At 29.8% G+C, this 24,284-nt stretch overlaps 4 protein-coding genes across 5 annotated transcripts; 2 read left to right on the top strand and 2 right to left on the bottom strand.

The window, feature by feature from the left end:
• Positions 1-107: 107 nt before the first annotated feature.
• On the bottom strand, positions 108-3,234 carry LOC123293683 (esterase E4-like). The gene is made up of 9 exons (XM_044874571.1): positions 3,155-3,234; positions 2,828-3,061; positions 2,606-2,755; positions 2,158-2,323; positions 1,903-2,088; positions 1,152-1,508; positions 760-1,086; positions 557-698; positions 108-368 (listed from the first exon to the last, which is right to left on the bottom strand). Exons 1-9 carry the CDS (start codon positions 3,161-3,163, stop codon positions 203-205), a joined length of 1,737 nt encoding a protein of 578 aa, XP_044730506.1. The 5' UTR covers positions 3,164-3,234; the 3' UTR covers positions 108-202.
• A 1,981-nt stretch (positions 3,235-5,215) lies between these two features.
• LOC123293681 (venom carboxylesterase-6-like) lies at positions 5,216-23,326 on the bottom strand. 2 transcript variants are annotated; one of them, XM_044874569.1, is made up of 17 exons: positions 23,320-23,326; positions 11,777-11,782; positions 9,880-9,993; positions 9,621-9,773; positions 9,379-9,544; positions 9,128-9,313; positions 8,709-9,065; positions 8,324-8,647; positions 8,128-8,269; positions 7,730-8,063; positions 7,528-7,674; positions 7,306-7,468; positions 7,058-7,243; positions 6,647-7,003; positions 5,723-6,046; positions 5,519-5,660; positions 5,216-5,453 (listed from the first exon to the last, which is right to left on the bottom strand). In XM_044874569.1, the coding sequence occupies exons 4-17, from the start codon at positions 9,621-9,623 to the stop codon at positions 5,234-5,236; spliced, it is 3,051 nt and encodes a 1,016-aa protein (XP_044730504.1). In that variant the 5' UTR covers positions 9,624-9,773; positions 9,880-9,993; positions 11,777-11,782; positions 23,320-23,326; the 3' UTR covers positions 5,216-5,233. The 2 variants fall into 2 exon arrangements, with proteins under 2 accessions (XP_044730504.1, XP_044730502.1); XM_044874567.1 differs by lacking the exons at positions 11,777-11,782; positions 23,320-23,326 and adding an exon at positions 10,736-10,768 and having other exon boundaries at positions 9,880-10,107.
• LOC123293684 (intraflagellar transport protein 22 homolog) lies at positions 12,719-14,008 on the top strand. The gene is made up of 4 exons (XM_044874572.1): positions 12,719-12,802; positions 12,872-13,056; positions 13,400-13,608; positions 13,669-14,008. Exons 1-4 carry the CDS (start codon positions 12,758-12,760, stop codon positions 13,794-13,796), a joined length of 567 nt encoding a protein of 188 aa, XP_044730507.1. The 5' UTR covers positions 12,719-12,757; the 3' UTR covers positions 13,797-14,008.
• LOC123293682 (rab GTPase-binding effector protein 1) lies at positions 15,325-22,467 on the top strand. The gene is made up of 12 exons (XM_044874570.1): positions 15,325-15,497; positions 15,618-15,743; positions 17,020-17,202; positions 17,282-17,424; positions 18,376-18,492; positions 19,180-19,432; positions 19,796-20,070; positions 20,127-20,272; positions 20,454-20,735; positions 21,544-21,625; positions 21,728-21,955; positions 22,221-22,467. The coding sequence occupies exons 1-12, from the start codon at positions 15,467-15,469 to the stop codon at positions 22,386-22,388; spliced, it is 2,034 nt and encodes a 677-aa protein (XP_044730505.1). The 5' UTR covers positions 15,325-15,466; the 3' UTR covers positions 22,389-22,467.
• Positions 23,327-24,284: the final 958 nt, after the last annotated feature.

Raw genomic sequence — 24,284 nt, 5'->3', positions numbered from 1 at the left:
CCCATTTCCCAGAGCAAGTGTCTTTTCTATTATATTCATTACTCCAACTTCATTAGTTCCCTGACCTTTACTCAATTAGGATACTTTTCAATCAATAAATACGCAGATAAGGTTAAACAAAACAATCTTATAGTTTTAATCAAAATGTTTATTACAATTATCGCAAAAAAAAGTTATAAATTTTAAATGTAACAATAAATATTTATTTGGAAATTGGGAATAAACTTTCCCATAAAGCATAGCGATCAGCGAATAAATTCTTCCTCATCGACAGAGTTGAATCTATATTCATATAATTCTTTTGTTTCGCAGTAAGGGGTTCCCATATGACATTATTTGTTATACTTTGTTTTTCGGGAGTCGGATTTCTGCAAAAAAAGGAAAAAATATTAGCTAAATTTTTGAGAAAAGAATTTCAAAAGCTAGATAAACAAAACGTAAAGTATTCCTTTTAAGCGCCAGTTAAAGGAGATATGTAGTAAACACACCACCAGCCTAGCCCAGTGCCCACTATTCTGTTTATCGACACCTTTCAATTCGCGTTGATAATTTTTACCCTGTTTTAATAAAATTTGACCATAATGTTGTCATTTTCTCAACCATTGCTGTTTCGGGATCACTTGGTTCAAAGAATGGGAAATTTAAATAATTTACACTTATGTAGAATAAGTACATTAATTCATCATGATGCGATGCGCCTATGAACGAAAAATCCCTATTAAAATCGAGAAAACTTTTTGAGCATATTAATTTTTTTACCAATTGTTTTATTTGTGAATGGTGAATAAAAATGGCTGTAACGGCCTTTGTAGGCAAATTTATAGTAATAAACTGGAAAGTCGTTAGATTTAGCTACTAAATTCGCCAACCGATGGACACCCCATCCGACCACTCCGTCAGCATAAAGTTTAGCCAAACCATCAATTGTTTCCAATCTAATTTCTTGATTGCCTATGTAAAAATCTTTTAACGCTTTACTTATTGCTAAAGATTTTGTCGTATTTCGTTCATAAACAAATGCAATTGGGGCTGCGTAGTCAAAATTATTATTCCAAATATTCCGTAGTGTTTCATTTGCTACAACACCTAAGAAAAAAATTTCATACAAAAATTAATAACCCAAAATTTTTTATCAATTTTAGAGTACTTACGATATGCACCGCCTGCAAATTCATGTTCACAAACACCAGCCATAAATGGAACTTTCATAAATCTACCTTCATTGAATAATTTAGCTGGATCTTCGGTTAAGAATTTTTCACCTGAATGATCTGGTTCAATAACGGGACTCCAAATTAATGTAGGATCTTGACCTATCTCTTGAAAACTGAAGAATGTAGTTGAAATTTCTTCAGCATCTTTCGTTTTTAAACAATCGATAATTTGTTTGCTAGTATCACTTGGACAATTTAATAGCTCTGCTTGTTTTTTCGCTAAGTCAAGTTGGTTTGTAAATGTGTATGTACTCGTTGGTGCAGCACTCATAGATATGCCTCGATGGAATAATCCTTCAAAATGTGTTTAATTAATACTATACTATAAATTTGTTTAATTAATATGTGATCGATCATGTACAACGAAGTGTCTATGAAGCTAGCGTAGCCTAGTCATAGGGCCATAATAAAAATTACACCATATTTTTTTGCTAATTATTTGCTAGTTTTTGCCAATAAATTAATTATTTGGCTTCTATCATTATACTGAGTAATAAAGACCCAAATTACGGATGTAGAAATATAGCGGTAGATACGCTGACTTCAGTCTCAAGCCAGCAAAAAAATAGCAAAAAATATAGTGTAAGTTTTATTACAGCCCTATGACTTGGCTACGCTTGCTTCAATGACACTACAATGAAAGCAATTCTGTTGACAACTAATTCATTGATACTTCATGCAATTTTACCTTTAGACATTGGTGAGACTAAATGTAAAGCCACGCTCATTGATCCGGCACTGTAGCCCATAATAGTTACTTCATCTGGATTGCCACCAAATCCTCGAATATTTTTCTTTACCCATCTCATAGCCACAACTTGATCTTTCAAGCCTAAATTTCCAGGAGCATTCTCATCTCCGGTACTAATAAAACCTTTTAAAGAAAGTAATGGTATGTGTTATTTACCAATTTCAGTAATAATTTGTTTTCTTTTCCACTTACCCAATGTTGCTAGACGATAATTTACAGTGACCAAAACTACATCTTGATCTAATAGATATTGCGGACCATGCATATTTGAAATTCCTGAGACGCCATAAAATCCTCCAGCATGGAAAAATATTACTACAGGCCGTAGTTTATTACTTTTAGATTTCTGATTTGGCAGCTAAAAAATTTTAATCCAGATTAATGTAATAAAAGTTTCTTATAATACTCATATATTCCAATGTTTTTTTTCCGAAAATCTATAATTTATTCCACTTAGTTTTCTCTCTGTATATCTGTCTGAGCATTTTGCAGGGTGCAAAAAGGTGCAAATATGTTTTGCAATACATTGCTATCCTGAGCTCTCACAATAAAAAGATAATCATTTTTAATAACAATTAAAAAATTAAGAAAGTAATTTTGTCAGGTATTAAATTTCGTGAATTTCAATTATTTTTATTACCTCTGTTGTATAAACATTCAAACGCAAACAATCCTCCGATGTCCTCCAACCGAATTCCTCTGGTGGTATACGAATAGGTTGAGGACATGCTGGGCCTTCTTCAGTGGCATTTAATACTTCTTCACCCCATGATTTTACAGGTTCAGGTGGCTATAAAAATAATTTTACTATTAATTTTAGAAGGTAAATTTTTTTTTTGGTAGGAAATTCCAAGCTTGTTACCTGAAATCTACGATTGCCAGTCGGTGATTCTGCGTATCGTATCCCACGAAATGCATAAATTTGTTTTCCAAGACGTGTTTTAAAATTTGTAGAGCCTGCAATTTTTCCTGATGGTGTTTGCACGACATTTGGATCACCATTGGCTTGAGGATGGTGTGAATGTCCATGATCCATGTCATGATGATGACCATGGTAACATGTAATTGTTGTTACAACAATTAGCAATATCAAAATCTGTAAAAATGGTTTAAAAACATAATCAAAAACTACAGTAGTTATTAAATATTTTTGGTCATAATCAACAATAAATTAGTTTGTTTTGCTTGCCTTTAACATCTTGAATGAGTCACTATTTATTTATAAGTAGCTATCATCAATGTTTTTCATTGAATGAACTGTAATGTTACTGATTTGATTTTCATATTTGGGAGCCTTTTTATTTAAATAAAAAAAAAAAGAAGTATGTTATTAATATGTTAACATAATATTTAAAAAAATATACAACATATCGGGTGAACTGCTTAAATACTCTTCGCTCAATGACAACGAGTAGAAGAATCCAAGAAAACCCAAACAAAACGAAAAAAAAAAACCCAGAATCATAAAAGTTTAAAAAAATAAATGTAAACAATTCATGGCCATGTTTTCTGAAATACTCAATGAATTATGACTATTTTACACTTTAAAAAATTGTAAACTGCATATATTTTAACGGTGTAAAACAACCCCTTCGAGTGTTATGGAAGGGGGATAAGTGAGGTCACGAGAGGTGGAGGCTATAAAAAGTAAGGGTATTTGTTTGTTTGTTACACTTTCACGAAAAAACTACAGAATGAATTTAAATGAAACTCTACAATAATATAGCTCGTACATCAAAATAACACATGTAGACTATATTTTATAAGGATACGATCTTAATTTTTGGTCACTCGCGTCTTCGCCTATAAAAATAAAAATACTAAATTTCATCTGCGCATAAAAAATGTTAAATGTGGAAAGCGGGCGGGTAACTGCTAATACTCCATAATTCGTTTTTCCGTAAAAATTTGCCAAAATTTTGATATTTTCGTGTAAAGCTTAATTTTGTTTGATTAGAACTTCATTCGAGACCTTAAATCTACAAAATCTCTGTTATTTTTAATATTATATTTGTTGAACATTTTTTGCTTGGCTGGATTCATTGATTTCAGTGCAAAAAAAACGCTCCTAAATAAAGTTTTGAAATATTTTTGGTCGAAATCAACCCTAGTATAATGAAAGTCCGACCAAAATTTCTTCTTTATTGAACTTTTCGTACACTCTATAAAAGTGTCTATAAGGAAAAATTAAAAACAAAATATATTAATCGCTATTATTTATTGACAGAATATAGTGACCGCAGTAATGTATATCTATTTACATATATTGGAATTCCCATTATTTGTATTAAGGTATTACCCAGTGCAAGTTCTTTAAATTGTACTACATATAATTACATATTGATAAGAAAACATTCGAAGTCATTTTATTTTATTTTAATGAAGCTCCACTACATTTATGTAAATTTCGCTAATAAATTTGTAACGACTTCTTAGAATTAAAACTTTTCAATGTCAAACAAATAACTATTTTACTTTTGAAGAGAAGATATTCACAGCTAGAATTTTAAAGACTTGTCGACTTTCAAAAATAAATTTATTACAAAAGCTGTTGCAGAAAATACCTGCTTTATCTTTCTTACTATTTTATGCCTGTGTGTGGTCCTTCAGCTCCCTTTCTTTTATAGCTTTTGAGGGAATGGACACCAAAATTTTGTCCTAATTTACACCCTCTCGGGTAAACACTGAAGTTTACAAAAAATGTTACTAACAAAAGTTGTTTATTGTTGTATAAGGAACATTTTTTTCATTTAAACTATTGTTCTATTTCTAACGGTATAAAAATAGATCCTACAGACCCAAGACGCAATTGATCTATGTTACTCATTTACAAACTCCAACTCACTTTTTACGTCCGTATAGGACGTTATAAAAATTTCAGCTAGAAATTTTTTTTCGTTTTTGAGTTATTATGTCCATGTCATTCAGACAGACGGGCAGGCGGACAGACAATCGGAATTGGACTAATTAGGTGATTTAATGAACACCAATACCAAAATTTTGTTCGTACCATCAATATTTTTAAGCCTTACAAACTCGGGACTAAATTTAGTATACTTTGATTTATATTTCATATATACAGAGTATAAAAATATTTCTCATCTAGTTATCAGATGGTTGAAGTCGACCTTATACCGTCTTTTCGACTAACACATCTTATTTACTTTTAGTGGTTCAAAAAAAATTCTGGATGGGTAGAGAATAAACAATAATATTATTTTTATTTTAAAATTTTTATTACATAGGCACTAGAAATATAAAATAAATTCTATTCAAAATTGTGCACAACTTTATGTCTATTCACTTGGGTTACTAGAACTTGTCGTATAGTAAATGGAAACAAATTTTCCCAAAGCGCATATCGATCATCAAATAAATCTTTTTCCATTGTTAAATTTGAATCAATATTCATATAAGTCTCTTCATTCAAAGTAAACGGTCTCCAAATTACATTATTTGTAACTTCTTCCTTCTCGGGTGTTGGATTACTGTAATTAAACATAAAATTATAATAATTTATCGAATTGCAATATGACTTAATATTAATATTTACCCCGATTTAATAAAATTTGACCACAAAGTTGTCATTTTCTCTACCATTTCAATTTCTGGATCAGTAGGTTCGAAAAATGGGAAAGATAAATAATGTACACTTATGTAGAACAAGTACATTAATTCATCATGATGAGACGCACCTAGAAGAGGAAATATTTTTAAAAATACCAGTAAATTTTACAAAATATTATTCATTTTTTACCAATAGTTTCATTTGTAAATGGTGAATAAAAATGACTGAATCGACCCTTATATGCAAATTTATAGAAATAAACTGGAAAATCATTTGATTTTGCAAGTAAACAAGCCAATCGATTTACACTCCATCCAATACCATCAGCATAAAGTTTACTAAAATCATCAATGGATTCAAAATCTATTTCTCGACTACCTAGGTAAAAATTTCTCAATGATTTACTAATGACCAATGATTTTGATGTATTTCGTTCATAACCAAAAGCAATTGGAGCTACATATTCAAAATTATTGTTCCAAATTTCTCGTAAAGTTTCATTAGCTACAACATCTAAGGTAGAGAATAATTTTAAATTAGATATGCAAAATTTTCCAATCTAAGTAATCTGAATTTCGGTCAAACTTTTTCAAATTTTGGCAAATGAAAGTTTAAGTCATTCTAAAGAAAAGTTCCCATGGTCACTAGTTATGAAAATGACAGGATTCTATGTTATAGCTAAATTAAAATTGGAAAATGTACTCATTTGTATAATATATGCCTATGTGTGTATAGGCAAATACATTTACAGATATGTATAACTACATGCATACGTGTGTTTTTTAATGCAAGAGTGTTGTTTTTTAATTATTGTTTTTTTGAAATGAAATGTTACGAAATTCGAAGAAGAACTAGTGATAAATGTTCAGTGGATTAATAATATGAATTCCAGCGTTAAGATCAATATTTTCAGCTACATATAATTTTTTATACAAATGAATACATTTTCCAACTTTAATTTAGCGATAACTTGAAATCCTGTCATTTTCATGACTTATAACCATGGGAACTTTTATTTATAATGACTTAAACTATCATTTCCCAAAATTTGAAAAAGTTTAACCGAAATGCAGATTGCATCTAATTTGTGCGTGGTCTTTTATGATTTCTTACCATAAGCACCTCCTGCAAATTCCATTTCATTAACACCAATCATAAAAGGTACTTTTGTAAATTTTCCTTCGTAAAACAATTTGTTTGGATCATCCGTTAAGAATTTTTCACCAGGATGATCTGGTTCAATAACTGGTCGCCAGATTAGTGTTGGATCTGAACCTACTTCTTGAAAGTCAAAGAATGTGGTAGAAATTTCTTCAGCATCTTTCGTTCTTAAACAATCAATAATTTCTTTACTGGTATTACTGGGACAATTTAAAAGTTGTGCTTGTTTTCTGGCTACATCTAATTGGTCCGTAAATGGGAAGGTAGCAGTTGGTGAACCACTCATGGCGATACCACGATGGAACAATCCTGGAAAAATGATCGTTGAATGATCGGAAACGTAATAATTAAATTAAATTATACCCTTAGACATTGGAGATAGTAAATGTAGGGCCACACTGTAGGATCCAGCACTGTAGCCCATGATAGTTACTTCATCTGGATTCCCACCAAAACTTTTAATGTTTTGTTGAACCCATCTCATAGCTTGAACTTGGTCCTTCAAACCTAAATTTCCGGGAGCATTTTCATCTCCAGTACTGATAAAACCTACAGATATAAATAAACGTGAAGCTACAGAGGATATAAAATGTTTTTCTTTTTCAATTTACCCAATGTTCCTAGACGATAATTTACAGTGACTAAAACCACATCTTTATCCAATAAATACTGAGGGCCATGATAATTTGAAATTCCTGAAACACCATAAAATCCTCCAGCATGGAAAAATATTACTACAGGGTGTAGTTTCTTTTCATTTCCGCGATTTAGTAGCTAAGAAATTTTGGATTTTCAATTATATTTAATCAAATCTTACTTTTTCGTTAACTCACCGTTGTGTAAACATTTAAACGTAAACAATCTTCGGATGTGCTCCATCCAAATTCCTCTGGGTTTATACGTATTGGTTGAGGGCATGCAGGTCCATCTTCAGTTGCATTTAAAGTTTCTTCACCCCACGGTTTCACGGGTTCAGGTGGCTGTAAAAAAAATGAATTTTTTCTTGTGCATTGTTTAGGTCATACCAAAACTTACCTGAAATCTGCGACTGCCAGTCGGCGATTCAGCGTATCTTATACCACGAAATGCATAAATTTTTTTACCAAGGCGTGTTTCAAAATTTGTTGAACCTAGAATTTTTCCCAAGGGTGTGTGTACGCGTACAATGTAAACTGTTTTTACAATTGTGACTTTATGTATTTTTTTTACTACAAATGGAAACGAATGTTCCCAAACCGAATATCGATCTGCAAATAAATTTTTTTCCATTGTTAAATTAGAATCAATATTCAAGTAATTTTCTTCTTTCGTAGTAAAAGGTATCCAAGTAACATTATTTGTAACTTCTTGTACCTCAGGTGTTGGATTTCTAAAAATATAAACATTAAGTTATTAACCCATGACTTTGGTAGTTCTGGATTATCGATACAAACCCTGTTTTAATAAAATTTGACCACAAAGTTGTCATTTTCTCAACCATTTTCGTTTCAGGATCACTTGGTTTAAAGAGTGGAAATGACAAATAATGTGCTCTTATGTAGAACAAGTAAATTAATTCATCAAGATGGGATGCACCTAAAAGTGAAAATTTATTAATAAAAGAAAATTTTTGGAAAGTCTTATTGTTACCAATAGTTTTGTTTGTGAAAGGCGAATAAAAATGACTGAAGCGTCCCGAGTATGCAAATTTGTAATAATAAACTGGATAATCATTCGATTGAGCCACCATATAAGCCAATCTACTAATACTCCATCCAACACTATCAGCATAAAGTTTACCAAGACCTTCAACGGAATCCAAATTGATTTCTTTTTCACCTATGTAAAAATCTCTTAATTTATTACTAATGTTCAAAGATTTTGATGTGTTTCGTTCGTAACCAAATGCAATTGGAGCTACGTATGCGAAATTACTATTCCAAACATTTCGTAAATTTTCATCAGCTACAACATCTATTAAAAACAAAAACTTAAGCAAATTAAAAACAGATTCTCAGTTTTTATGACTACTTACTATATGCATTTCCCGCAAATTCATTTTCACTAACACCAATCATAAAAGGTACTTTCGTAAAATTACCATTATGAAATAATTTAGCTGGATCTTCAGTTAAGAATTTTTCACCAGGATGATCTGGCTCAATAACTGGTCTCCAGATCAACAATGGATCTGAACCTACCTCTCGAAAACTAAAGAAAGTTTTTGAAATATCTTCAGCATCTTTTGTTCTTAAACAATCTATAATTTCTTGGCTTGTATTACTTGGGCAATTTAAAATTTCCGCTTGTTTCTTAGCTAAATCTAATTGATTTGTATATTTAATGGCTGATGTTGGTGAGCCACTCATAGCAATCGCTCGATGAAATAAACCTTAAAAAATAATCAATTAGACGGTTAAACATTTTATGGTCGTCATCGAAATTTGGATTTACCTTTAGACATTGGAGATACTAAATGCAACGCCACACTACATGAGCCAGAACTATAGCCCATAATAGTTACTTCTTCTGGATTACCTCCAAAACTTAAAATATTTTGCTGTACCCACCTCATAGCAATAACTTGATCTTTCAAGCCTAAATTTCCAGGTGCGTTTTCATCACCAGTATTGATGAAACCTTATGAAAATAATTTATTATTTAAAGTAATTCTCAAGTAAGAAAATTTGGAAATTTTAATATACCCAATGTTCCAAGACGATAATTTACAGTGACTAAAACGATATCTTTATCTAATAAATATTGTGGGCCATGATAACTTGAAATTCCTGAACTGCCATAAAATTCTCCAGCATGGAAATAAATTACAACCGGGCGTAATGTGTTATTTTTTGATTCGCCATTTGGTAACTGAAAAATAATTTTATTAATCAATATACTTTTTGAAATTCATCATTAACTAGAGAAACAGACATCTCAAAATTACCATTGTAGTGTAAACATTCAGGCGTAAACAATCCTCGGATGTACTCCATCCAAATTCTTCTCGTGTTATATGTACGGGTTGAGGGCAAGCTGGCCCTTCTTCTGTGGCATCTAGAATGAATTCTTCTTCCCATGATTTCACAGGTTCAGGTGCCTTTAAAAATATTTTTTTACATAAATTAAAGCTTTCTTATACCAAAATGTATAGGTCCTCTGGAATCGTACTCTAGATTTTTTGGATTTATTAAAAAATACTCCACCTGAAATCTACGACTACCAGTTGGCGGCTCTGCAAATCGGATTCCACGAAATGCATAAATTTGTTTACCAAGTCGTGTTTTAAAATCTGTTGAACCTAAAATTTTTCCCAACGGTAATCGAACAATTTTTGGTCCAGAATTTAACTGATTATGATGCTTATAACCAGTTGGAAGATGGTGTCCACGATAACATTCGATTGTTGTCACAACAATTAACAATAATAAAATCTAAAAAAAATATACATAAATATTAAATTTTTGTTTTGGTTGAGGTTTAACGACATTGGGATATCACTTGATTTTTATTACCTGAAACCTGTTTGATAAACGATTTCAAACAAAAAATATGGAAGTACACTCAAAGCCAAAAAATATGAACCAACCAACAGCATCTTGTATATTCTTGATGATAATGATTTATTGATGATAACGATATATTTGAATTTTTATATGTTATTAATCGGTATAAAAACTAATCTCAGGGGAAATTATAGTTAAAAACTTTAAAAACTTACATTTCTGTTGATCAACTGACGTAGATTTATACATAATTTTAAAATATTATAATATGTAATTTCAATAATATTCTGATATAGTTGAAAATACTTATTCGCGTATTATTTTGAAATAAAAAAATGTAAATCGTGTTTCTACTTAAAGAGTGATATTCTAATAACTACTTTGTTCAAAATACAATAATATTACAACCTTAAAAATTCTGAATAACTCACTTTGACCACTCTTTATTAAAATAACTAATAATTTATAATTTATACGACGAATCTTAATTTTTCTTATTGCGATAAATTTTTTTGGCGTTGAGTATACTTTGCAAGGTTTATTAGCATTTACTTGCCTTTAACATCATTGTGTTGTCATTGTAGGCTCTTCACTCGCAAAACTAAATTCTTCTTCAACGATTCATTACTGTTTATATACTTTTTTATTGAAGGCTTTTATCCCATTTAAGCTATTGAGTGTGACATGGATGTAAGTTCATAGGTATAAGGATTAATTGAAAAATTGATTTTTTCCAGAAGTTCCAATAAGATTTGAGACAAGGTGCATTGCAAGTTGCATGCGTCTTTTTAGAATTTTTTTGAATCAAAAACTCACACCAATTAAAGACATCCCAATAGAAAATGTCAAATTTATACAGGTGGTTGGATAGCCTTCAAGACCATAATATCGAAAAAGGGTGCCTAAGTAAAAGGTAGTGATGAGTTGTGAAGAAGCGCTCCAATTAATTTTTTTGTCAATGCTATTTATTTTCATTAGGTCTATACTAAAAAGACACCCAATAAACATTTTGCTATAAGGAAAATATTAAATTTAAAAAACTTTTATTTTACTTTGAAAGGAAATGATATGATCTATAAATACTATTTATTTATCTATGAATATGATATTGAATTATTTGCTAAATAAAGCAGGCGCTAGAAAGAGTTTGGTATGTAAAATATGAGAACCGATAGCAATGATTGAACTTTTCTTTATGGAAGGTCAGGTCAGCGTCCTTAAAATCTGTATATAGCACAAAATCGACCAATGATATTTTATTGTCCGTAACTTCGTACACTAAAACTTGTTTTAATATTTTACCTGTTCTCTCAGATACATTTTGGTCCATAAATACCTACTAAAGTTATTGTTTCTGAATAAATTCTCTAAAAAGTTTTCAATTGAATTCGCTAAGTTCATTTGTTCACTTGCAATTGGTATTAAACGCATAGACTTCTTTTTTATATTTAATAATCAAAAAATTCGAGACAAAGGATAATAACATAAAGAGCTGTTGCACTTATAAACACGCTTATTTTGTAATTTAACGCCGCTCTTACGTTTTTACCATCTTTAAGGAATTCGAAGAAAATACCAGAATACAAGCAAAGCTATACGTTTCCTCATATTTTCATACTCAACTTCTTCTAGCCCCCAGTCTATAATATTATTGAGTTCAATGTTTTGGTTTTTCCACTAATTCTAAACTTATTAATCTCTACACTATGTGCACTCAAACAACTTAAAAATGTGTTAGTGATTTTTCCTATACACTTTAAACTCGTATGAGCATTCTTACTTAGCCCGAAGCACTCTTACTGTATTTATTCATGTAGTTTGTGGCCTCTTCAACACGGTTGGTGACCTGCAACTAGTTAATTTCAATTTATCTCGATTAAGCTTTTATACGAAGCAGGAAAGTTGCTTATGTCATCTTGGTGAATTACATTCAAACTTATATTTCATTTTTGACCATTCTTCTCACGTTACATCAGAAATAGTAATATTTTAATAATACCATATAAAAAATTCATACAAAAATTAAATTATTTCCATGATATACACGTAAGGAAAAAAGGTGAATCCTTCATTATTGTCAAGCTCTTGTCCTGAGGAGATGTGCTTATTTGAGCTGGCCTCACTTTGACGACACCTCTCTGACTTCAAGTTCGTTGACGCCAAAACACTCCTGCTGTTCTTAAACAGCTCAAAATGTAATTTGGAGTAGTGACACGAGTTTCTGTATTGTTTTTGTTTGTTTGTTTTTCCGTTTAGTGGAAAACCGGTATTAAATAAAAATAAAACAATGGACGAGACGGGTGGTATAAGAGTAATTAACCCAAAATTTCTGCTACGCATTGTTGAAGTCATTGAAGTTCCCCTATAGATATAAACTCTTTGACTAAACTCATAACTGATACGATTATTTGCTAAGTGAAACTATTAAACTCTACTCTATATGCATGACAAAACTGTAATAATATTGCCTATAGAAAAATACAGATAGCGAAGTGCTACTTCATGTATTATACCTGTATATATGTAAAGATATGTTTCCGTAGCAACCATCCAAACAAAAAACCAAAACAAAATAGTAATGAAAAAACAAAAGCTAAAAATTTTATTAATTGGACCGTGTGGGGTAAGAATAAATTATTAAAAATATGTATTTTTCAAAAATATCTTATTTTATTTTTCGAATCATATATAGACGGGTAAAACTTCCATTGCAAATACATTATCAGACAATGGTCCAAAATGGAAAGCAGATGGTTCATTTAAATTAGGTCCCACCAAAGCACTACGAATTGTTGAATTTGATTATCCAGATTTGAATGTAAATAATGAACATATTACGGCTGAAATTGAATTATGGGACACCAGCGGTGACGATCAGTTAGTATAAGTTTTTGAATTCAAAAACAACTCCAAAGTATTTCGACTTTTATTTGCCTGAATCGTAAACACATATGCCTCTCACAAATACACAATTTATATAATCTACATGAATAATTGTGAACTAGCTCGATTCATAGAAAAAAACCCCTCGAAGCCCCTAGAAGGGTTCAGGTTCATAAAGAAAAAAGGAGGTCCCCACCCCGGCTTTCCACGTTCCAAAGAACGATGCACATGACAATATAAAATATTTATTATACAGATGAGATCAAAGGCGAAAAAAAAAATATTTTCAATCAAATTCTGACTGAATCTGAAATTCAATTTACGTTTATATTTACAGATATAAATTAACATGGCCTGCGCTACGTCATGAAACACATGGTGTAATTTTTGTGTACTCCAGAAATTCCACAGAAACAAATCGTAAATTGGAAATTTTTTACAATTATTTTGTAACCCAACCAAAATTGAGTGCACGACAATGTTTTGTAATTAATCATATTTTACCAAATAATGAAAGTGATATTGAAATGGATATTGTTAAATTATGTACGCTTAAATGCAAATTGACAAGATTAAAATTTTAACTAATTTTTTTCTTTGTTGCAGCTCCAACATTTGCAAAACTATCTCAAATTAAGGTGAATTTGAGTGAAAACTCATTGAAATTAAAGAATGATTTTCGTGTATATGTTACTTCATTACTTTCAACATTAAAAAATCATCGTAAAGAGTAAAAAATTTATTGTACCGAGCCCTTCATGTAGGCACAACCTTTGAAGGGCCGTGGCTCGGGAGGGTTAAGGCTTAAAACTCAATCATAGCGCCACCAATCATGTCCAATTGTGAATCTAAACCATTTATAGGGACCCACTCATAGACACACACCAAATTTCATCAAAAGAACCACTGCGCATTTTTCCTTAAACACACAAACAAAATTCACCAAAAAGGCAGGGTAAAAAGTGAAATTGAAATGAAAATATGGAGTACCCGCACGACTGAAGTCTATTCCAACCCTTCAAATCTAAGCAATTTTATAAGATTCTAGAAGTGCAATAAAGTTTTTGTTTAGTTTAAAATCAAAATTAATATAAATATTATTATAAATTTTTGTTTTACTTCGTTTTGTAACAGGCTACGATTATTCTCAGCATGCTGTTATGCAAATATAATTTATTTATATTTACATTGATAAAATTTTTTTATTATTCAGAAAACCATGTGCGTAGGCTTAACTTCGCACAATAAGGGAGTAGGTATTTTAGCCTTAGAAAATAAATAAATAAATGTAGAAAGTGGTATATCAGAATATTTGAGTTGTTACCTTTTGATAACACGAAAATGGCTATCTTGTAATGTTAGAATAGGCGCTAAATAAAGTTCAGTTTGAAAAATCTGAGGACCGCATTTTGTCAGTTGCTTCTTGTCCAGAAAAGCTTATAGTTGCCAGAAACTCTATTGGTCCAATTTTGTATATCTACCCCCCTCCCCAGAAACAATCCATAGACTCACTTATCCTCATTCCATAACACTCGCAGGGATTGTTTTACACAGTTAAAATATATACACAGTATATCAGAAAAGATGGCCGTGAATTATTTGACATTTACTGTTTTAAATTTTTGCAGAATTCTTTAATTTATGGTTCAAAGTGATGATTATAGATGGAGTAGTAAAATGTCAGATTAAATTTAATTTTTTTTAAGTGTATCTTTATAAGTTATAGCTCATGTGTTATTCTGATATATGAGTTATATTGTTGTACAGTTTCATGCAAATTCGTTCGATAGTTTTAGCGTGAAAGCGTAACAAACAAACAAACATCCAAGTAGAGAATCTTTACTAGAGATGATTAAAATCTGAAATCTATTATAGATGTGAATGTCCCATCGGTTACAGCTCTGTATTACAGACTCGTTATTAATTTGTCCTTGCCGCAATTAATAAAGATAATCAAATTAATAATAAAAACACGTTTTCTTACCTATTTATTTATGGAAAACATTTTTACTGAAGTATTTTAACCGATGCATAAATATTTTTTTTAAACATTCTTAAGCGTCCCAATAATAATAAAATTTTAGAAAAATAATTGAAAAAAGTTATCTTTTTATTTTAAATTAAAAATTTTTGCATTAGTATCTTTTCATTCAAAGTTTGTAGTTCTATTAATAAAAAATAGATATCACTACAATGACAATCTGAAGCCAAAGAAGTTATTCAATTTGACAGATGATACATACTGTTCTGAGAAAAAAATATATAAAAAAAATTAAGTTGCATTTCTATAAAACATCTAACCACTAATTATGAATACAATTAATAATTTTAATTACAAATATCATTTCAATTAATTTATTCAAAGTGATTTTATATAAATAAGTGACAAGTGGTAGTGACTACAATGGAAAATAATATTCAAGAAAACGAAGTGGGTTAGTATACCATAATATAAATATTTAAAAAAAAAAAAAAAACTTTTTACGCCGTTTATATATTAAATATGAAATATGTTACATTAATTTATTGAAATTTTGCTTTTTTCTTTTATATAGATTATACCCAAAAGATAAATATGCTAACGGAACAAATTCATCAATTAGAAAATGAAAAGAAAACTATTAGCGAGGAATTTAATGTTCAACGAGCTAAAATGAAAGAACTTTTTCTACAAAAAGAAGGTTAGTTTAAGTTGTTGCAATGTCCCAACCTATCATTGATTGAACTCCAAACTCTGTTCTTAATATACATATGTTTGATCGATTAAACGGTTTTTGAGGATTTTACTGCAATGTCGTAATTATATATGTTGAAAACTTAAACAGTAACAACTCATAATCTGTTTTTAAAAACTGTAGGTCATCTTCTTACAAATCGGATACTGCTTTGATTGGGAATACATATTTAATCATGGACGTCGACTGCTTATTTCTGTCCTTCATTGCACTTACAATTAATTAATGTAGTTCTGGCTCGCTTTTTTGAATAACGGATTTTTGATTTGTTTCAAAATACCAATAGGGAATATTTATGTATTTTTTTTATATTTTTAATTCATTGCTTACACCGTTATAACAAAGTAAAAAATATAAATACTGCTTAAAAATGCTGTATTTAAGTATAAATATATTTAAAATACATTCTAATTTTGAGATATTTAAACGCATTTTTTTGGCGCTCTCTGTTGATGACGTATAAGTACGTGATCTGTCAATTGGTGACAGTTCGATGTATAATTTACACTTTAAAAAATGAATTTACAACACAGAATTTACACTCATTAGTATTAAGTTTTCTAATAAAAAGCCGTATAATAGTATAATTTAATGAAATACGATATAAAATGTAAGTAATTAATATCATACAGTATGTCAACAAATTTGACAAGCCCGTACTTCGATGTCACGCCCGTATAAAAATTTGAATTTCCGTTCTAGAAATTTTTAAATGCCCTCACTGAATTTGTACTTTTATTAACTAATTTTAAGTAAATAAAAAGATATTAATTACTAAAATAATGGTTTAGTTGAAATGTCCAGTCATTAAAATTACGGAAGAAAAATATTTGAACCAAATTTAAATTTCATGAATATTCCCTATTGTAGTCCACGATGAAACTACAATAACAGGCGCGTGTTTTTATTATAATACTTTATAGTAAATTTTGTGATCGGTGGCGTGCCAAAAATATTGTGTAGCGTGCCATTGCTGCGCCATCCCTACTATAATAACAACACTAATATTGAACGCTGTACTTACCTTAATTTTGCTGTAACAAATTATTTAAAGTTTTGTTGATGTATTGATTTTTTTGAATCCATACTGGTTGATCATATGCGTACACCGAAAATTATCCCAGGAAATCTTCCTGCTCATTAATTAAGCGCAAAATAGTACATGGATTTTGATTTGAGTATCATATTTCTAAAAATATTTACCTGTGATTTTCTGTACTAGCTGAATTAAAACAAAATGCCGCAGAGAAGTTAGCATTACGCGAAGAAGTGAAAAAAATTCAAACGGAATTGAATGAGACTCGTAGTCAATTATGTGTGGCCGATTTACGTTTAGAATCAGATTTGGAAGTGGAAAAACGTAAGGCACAAGAGGAAATTGCAACATTACAACAATTATTTCAAGGTATTTTTCATTTAATATTATCATTAAAATTTTTTTTATTAGACAATCTGTAGATAAAAATCGAACATTATTTTTTTAGAAACTATGGAGGAATCAACATGTTCACGTTCAATGTATGACACGGAATTGAAAAAATTGAAGTTATTCACACAACAATTGCAAACTGAAAATAGTGAATTACGATCGTTGATGCAGCAGAATTCACCACACCATACGTCTTCGGTATGAATTTTAAACTATTTTTAGTTTAAAAGCCCCACGATCTCCTTATTTCTATAATTGAACGAAAAAATTGTATATTCCCATATTTTTTAAATAAAAAGTATTGGCCTTATTTAGCCTTACTTTGACAGCTTTGCACAAAAACCACGTACAAGCTTAAAAATTATGAATTTTTACTAATTTACTTCGACCACTCTTTGTAAATATGAATATTTTGGTTTATACAAATTTCACTCTATTTAATCACACTGGGTAAATTCCACCCAAATGGGCATTTCAGTATTTTGTAGTATTTTCAATTTTTTATCAGTATTTTTGTGGTTTTTAACACAGCTCCATTTCCTTATAAAAGAGGAAATTCATTGAAAATCGAATCTGTAGCTCCATCTATTGGTAAATGGAACATTTAACAATAAATCACCAAAACGTTCGTTTTTTAAGAGAAGGCACAATTAATCACGAGGTACCCGTTTTTAATAAAAAACATTTTGAATTTATTTCGAAGCTTGAATTATCTGGCTAACCCTGTATGTTATTACTGAATTTTCGAAACAGAAAGTACTTCCTTGTTTACACGAACGAATTAAAAAAAATTATTTCCAAGGTCAGTAGTATAAAATATAAATGGTTAACTTTTATTACCGGTCAATTTTCTATTCCCAGTATACGTAACCAGTAATATTTGTTGATAATTTAATCAACAATGCGTTATCACCGAGGGTCGATATTGCCGCCTGCCATAATTATATTCAAATTAACATTCTCATTGATAACACAAAACATGCTGACGGCGATAAAATCATTTTTATTTATCCATTTAACGAGTGAACATTTAAAAATTATTTAAAAACTAGTTTTTTTTTTAACAAAATTTTAATTTCATTATGGTCAGATATTGTTTACACGTTGATAAAATAAATTATAACATTTTTGTTTGTAATTATTCTTCAGGAATCAACGAGTTTAGCGCCAAGTATCATGTTAAGTGCGGTTACAAAAACTCTGGCACGAAAATTAGGAGCTGATGCACATTCAAATCAAGAAAATTTAGAAGAAAGTATGAGACGGGTAAGTTTACGTGTCTGAATTTTTTTGGTGGTAGACATCCGACTCTAATTATATACATAACTTATGGTAGTATGTCTGTATCGAAGGCATACCACTCCAGTCAAGGTTAAAAGCATGAGAAATGCTATCCTAAAATTTTATATGAAGTTTGGAAGCGTACCAAAATTATAAAAATTCTTTATAAAAATGATATTTATTTACTTTCATGAACGGTATTGGGAAAACCATGTATTTAACCTTTTCTATTTATTATAAATTATTTCTTATAATACTAAGTAGTAAACACCTACATATTCCTATCTTTTTTTATTGTAAATATATCTGCCCTTGAAATTTTCATTATAAATTTTTCTCGATAAAATTCCAAATATCTTGAGAATTGAAAAAAAAATAGAATTACAATTGCTGAAAAACGACGAAGAAATAAAAGAAAATTTTAATAGATAAGAAATATAAAAAATAAGATATACAATTGTTTAGATATTCTATATGTACTGAATTTTGAAAATATAATATAATAATATTCTTTCTTCTTTCGAACTTCTATCAAAATATATTAATTTTTTTGATCGGCATTATATTTTTCGAGCTTTTAAAACTTATTGCATTTATCAACAGTGATAGCTATAAAATTATAATAGATAAACATTAACTCTTATTTTATCTCTAAAAACTTTTTTTTTAAAGGCTCAAGAAGATGCAGAAGTCTTAAGATCATTGGTTGTGCCGTTAGAAGAGGAGATTCATGCACTTAAAGATAAATTACGCTCAACGGATGAACAATTACAACAGTGTCGTTTATGTGGCCACAATGCTGATAACAAGAGTATAGGGCGTACGGGCAGTAGTACAGAAACATCACCAATTAAGGATGCTAAATCAACATCTAATAAATTAGTAGATATTTCTAATGCGGAGGCAACATCTCCTTCTGTTAATAGTAAGTTTGATTTTATTAAAAATTATAGAAAATAACGTTACATAATTTATGAATGACCCCTAATTTATATGAATTTCATTTTTTAGTAAAATATTTTGTAAAAAAATTTTTATAATTCGTGTACGACTATTTTTAAACTCCCCGACGCAAAAGGGTGATTTTATATTATAAACTTGTGTCTATCTGTGACATCGTAGCTGTTAAATGGATGAACCGATTTTAATTTTTGCTTAATCTCCCAAGATATTTTATAAATTTCAAAATCTTCTCTTTAATATGAAAATCTTCCAAAATAATTCCAACTTACTGTTGGATTCCATACAATATTTCTAATTTTCTTCAATATTATTAAATATCCACCAGGTACTCTAACAACACAACTAAATACATCAACGTCTAGTCAAAATTATGAAGATGATGATAAAAAGTCATCATCTCCTATACCCACCTGTGATATGTGTAACAATTATGAAACTCAGCTTGTACAAGAACAACAAAATGTGAATGAACTTAGAAAAAAATTGGTAGCTGCTGAGAAAATATTAGAACGACAAAAAGAGGATTTAACAAAAGAAATTAGTTTTCGTAAAGATATGGAAGAAAAATGGAACGAGAAAAAAGAAGAACATAAAGAAAAGGTATACGTAATATTATTTCTTGGTATCAATTACTTGAATTTTAATTTTTTTCGAAGGTTGCTGAATTAAATAAAAAAACATTATGCGCTGAACAAGATCTTCAAGAATTACGACAGACATTTGAACAAACACAAATGGAGATCACAGAACAATTAACAAGATTAACGAAAGAACGAGAACAAGTGCGTGAACATTTAAATAAGTAAGTGCAATTTCGTTCAACTTTAATAACCTAATTCTTTCAACCTACCCACTTTGCTGGGCGAATCTCACTTATCAAAGTGTGGTATTGTAGTGTAGATTCTAAAAACCATATTCACAAATGATCGTTTTCTTAGATTTTTCTTCCTAAATAAAATTATTTTACATTTGTTTATTCACAGAGTTCAACAAGAGAATGATAATTTGATTGGTAAGCATAGTATTCATTCGCAACAGTTGCAAAGCGAAATGATTAATCTTCCAAGTGATGTTGATGAACTTCAGTTAGTGTTATTAAAATCCCATGAAGATTTAATAACAGCAAGTGTTGCGAAAGAGGTGGCATTAGAACAACAGGAATCATTACGATGTGAGATACAATTAATGCGTGATCAAATGATTATAGAGCAGCAAACACGACAAGAATTGGAAAATACATTGGTTGCTGAAAATGATTCTTTAAAGTTTGTATTCAATAATATATATTATATATTCATTCTCAATTCAAACTTTCGTAAAACATTTTCCAAAGTTTACCAGTCATGTTTTATTCGTTCATTTTAAACTTAATATAATCATAGACTTTGTTAAATATAGACCGATAACACGTTATTCGATATTACACTTCGTCAATAGAATAGAAAATTTATATAGTACCTGTAGAGCTAAATGCAATTAATTTTTTCTAAACTAGAATTTTCTAGCAAAGCTTGTAATCTAAATTTACTATATTGAGAACTTTACATAGAACAATAACGGCCTCTCACATATGTTTAGAGATATATTAAATTCAGTTTATAACGTCAAGAAATATGCTCGTAAAACACTTAATCAACTCACTTCTGTCAGTCTGCCTGTCTGGCCTAACAATACAACTCAAACGAAAAGAGATGGGGAAATTAAATTTTGACAGCATGGTCCACTCCTAAATTGACTTCAAGTTCGTGAACTAGGAAAGCAGAATGATGACTATAAAGCTATGTGACGCCCAAAAATTATTTAAATTTCAAAAGATAAACTTTGTTCGAAACATTTTTCTACAGATTTTCTACAATTTCAGCTCACAGTTTAGTATTGATAGAGTAAATATCAACAACTAATTTAACCAGGCTTTTCAGATTATTGAATTGGAATTAAAACATGGTTTGATATTTCAATCATCTAGAACAGCTTACTTGCGCCAATTTTTACTATCGAGCTCTAGTTATTATTAAGTCGCTATATTTTTAATTATTTTTTTATCATTAACTTTGCATTTTCTTAATTCCATAGACAAGAATTACATCGAATCACTAAAGATTCGGCGTCAACACTTGAATTACAAAGAAATTTAGTAGAAGCTTTAAGAATTAAAGTAAGTAGTTTTGACAGTAAATCTGAGCTTTCAGTAGAATTTTTTACTAATTAATTTTAATATTCCCATATTTTTATTTAATTATTTTTCGTTTGTATCCAGAAAATATTAGAAGAACATAATAGTGAATTAAAATCTCGTGTTAGTGCATTACAACAAGAACTAGATAATAGTGAACAAGTGCAAAAGGATTTTGTACGATTATCACAATCATTACAAGTTGAATTAGAAAAAATACGTGCATCTGATACACAAGTTCGGTGGCAATATGAAGAAGATATTGAAGAATGTCCTGGATGCCGTAATCCCTTTGTAGGACAACGTAAAAAAGTAAGTAATAATGTGGATTTATAAATATAGAAAATGGTTGAAAACTTTTAAGCCTATAAAATGCTCTTTTTAAATTACTCTCAATGTTTTTTTTCCCAAACAAAAAAACTTCATGAAGTTATAAGAAAATTCATCATCAAAGTTGAAAATAAGGTACAAATAATTTCAACCCTGTGTCTAAAATTGCCTTGGCGCTCGTACTAACGTACATTTAATTTAAAAAAATGTAAACTTCCGTTATTAATTTTGTTTTGTTTTTTTCCAGATACATTGTCGTCATTGTGGGCAAATATTTTGTATAAATTGTTTATCACATACGGTATTAAGTGGTCCAAATCGGAGACCATCAAAAGTTTGTGGTGTTTGTCATACGTTATTAAATCGTAATACAGCACCATATTTTAGTACAGAAGCTCCACATTTACCTGATTAATTTTAACAAATGAAAATCATTTGTTTTGTTGTTTTTAGAGGGAGAGACGTTACTACTACTTCATTAGTGTAATTAAAAATAGTTTAATTAAAAAATTATTGTTAATATTAATTTTTTTTTTTGTTCTTTTAAAATTGAAAATACACAGTGTTTGAAATATTTGTGTTATTCCAGTGATGAAATTTCGCATTTAAAAGAAAAGCGAATGAATTTTTTCCTGAAAATAATGGTGTCTTCAATTAACCTTAAGATTGGTGTATTATAAAAAATTAATTGAATATCTAATTAATAAAGAAATTTATTAAAAGTATATGAATTGTCAAAAAAAAAAACGATATTCAGCTCAAAAAATATAAGTATTCCGATAATTTTCATTCATTTAATTTTTTATTTTATTTTAATTTGCATCGTTATTAATATGACTATAAAGCTGGATTATTCATCAAATACGGTACGCAAACAGGAGAAGGGAGAATATAGAATAAATTTTGTTTAAAAATGTATCTCATCCTAATATAAAAAATTGAACGTGAATAAAAATTATCGGAATAAACCAGAATTATTGTTTAAAGGAATTTCAATGATTTATGAGTGGCTTCTAGATCAGAGTTCCTACCTTTGTTAAATTTCGGTGTTTATAAATACATGTATCTTTTATTTATATTCTAGAAAAAAATATTTGTTTAGTTTTTTTAATTGAATTTTTTTTGTTCTTTTTCAAATCTCTATTATGTGTATGTTGTAGCCAATTAGCTTTATTAGCTGTTCAGTTAACAGCCTAACCTTTTTACTAAACGACGCCGTTCAACTAGCGGCTTGATAATTTTTTTTCTTTTGCGTAAACGTAATCAATCTTTGAGATACATCAACAATATTGTGACTTGCTGTCGCTATGTTGACAGGGTGTGGATTTCAACGCCAGGTGACAGACTACAACTAAATTTAAATGACTAGGCTAGACTAGTCACAGATAGATGTTTGATTGAATGACTGAATAGTATTGAGGACGCTAGTTGAACAGTGCCCTTTAGTAAGAAGAATAGAATGTTAATTGAAAGGTTGATTAAGCTAGTTAAATGCGACATATATAAGAAATTAATTCGTCCAAATTGAAATGTCAACGCCATTATTCAATAATTTTAATTCTTCAGGAAAGAGTTAATCAAATTATTAACGATAACGCAATCTACTTTGACTTGTTGCGGTTATTAAGTCATGAGTAAAATTTGTATATAATGTGTATTTCAAGAAAAAACTTAAACAAATTTCGTATCATATTTTGAGTTTTATAAAACGAACGCCTTTTAATATAAAATAGTCTCGAATATGAGTATTATTTAATAAAATTTATTAGAAATATTTCTAATAAAGGTGCAAAGAAAAATTTATACACTTCCATGAATATACGAGTTCATAATAAACCTATCCGTCAAATAACAGGGCTTCTCCAATTTTGATATGCTTGAGTCATATTATGACTCTTATGGTAGGAGAGCTCAAGATGCTAAATGTGTAGGAACTCGAGCCTCGTCAAGACCTATTGGATTTTGTTGCTTAGATGATTTTAAGAAAAAAAGGTCCCATAAATCTTTTCAATTTAGCGATGGGGGAAGCACTTATACTGCCACGTATTTCTGATAACAGAAATATTTTAATCTGACAGTTTGGACGGTGAGGGTGGTCATGTGGAAGAATTAAAAATAGAAGAAAAAAAAATAACTCGAGCGCGTCAGATTTTCATAAAAGATGTTAAGTAGACCCCAAGAAAATTCCCATACCTTAGACTAGCGATTTGGACGTGACGCAAACTCAGTAACTCGATTTTCATACTCGAGGTTCATCTTGATGCCCTGGTCACGCTGTACCTTAATTTATTCATATTCTATTTGGCACGCA

This window comes from Chrysoperla carnea, chromosome 2 (genome assembly GCF_905475395.1).
Source record: "Chrysoperla carnea chromosome 2, inChrCarn1.1, whole genome shotgun sequence".
Taxonomy (NCBI): Eukaryota; Metazoa; Arthropoda; class Insecta; order Neuroptera; family Chrysopidae; genus Chrysoperla; species Chrysoperla carnea.
This window is presented reverse-complemented; position numbering and strand designations above follow the sequence as displayed.

Excerpts from the sequence above, each read along its gene's own strand:
- LOC123293683 (XM_044874571.1), bottom strand. Across the intron at positions 2,756-2,827 it reads CTGGCAATCGTAGATTTCAG|CCACCTGAACCTGTAAAATC; the intron begins GTAACAAGCTTG and ends TTATTTTTATAG. Across the intron at positions 2,324-2,605 it reads TGAATGTTTATACAACAGAG|CTGCCAAATCAGAAATCTAA; the intron begins GTAATAAAAATA and ends AAAATTTTTTAG.
- LOC123293681 (XM_044874567.1), bottom strand. Across the intron at positions 9,774-9,879 it reads CTGGTAGTCGTAGATTTCAG|GCACCTGAACCTGTGAAATC; the intron begins GTGGAGTATTTT and ends ATATTTTTAAAG. Across the intron at positions 8,270-8,323 it reads TTTCACAAACAAAACTATTG|GTGCATCCCATCTTGATGAA; the intron begins GTAACAATAAGA and ends TTTCACTTTTAG.
- LOC123293684 (XM_044874572.1), top strand. The coding sequence starts at position 12,758 with ATGAAAAAACAAAAGCTAAAAATTTTATTAATTGGACCGTGTGGG. Across the intron at positions 12,803-12,871 it reads TATTAATTGGACCGTGTGGG|ACGGGTAAAACTTCCATTGC; the intron begins GTAAGAATAAAT and ends AATCATATATAG. Across the intron at positions 13,057-13,399 it reads GACACCAGCGGTGACGATCA|ATATAAATTAACATGGCCTG; the intron begins GTTAGTATAAGT and ends TTATATTTACAG.
- LOC123293682 (XM_044874570.1), top strand. The coding sequence starts at position 15,467 with ATGGAAAATAATATTCAAGAAAACGAAGTGG. Across the intron at positions 18,493-19,179 it reads TAGAAGAAAGTATGAGACGG|GCTCAAGAAGATGCAGAAGT; the intron begins GTAAGTTTACGT and ends TTTTTTTTAAAG. Across the intron at positions 20,273-20,453 it reads GTGCGTGAACATTTAAATAA|AGTTCAACAAGAGAATGATA; the intron begins GTAAGTGCAATT and ends GTTTATTCACAG.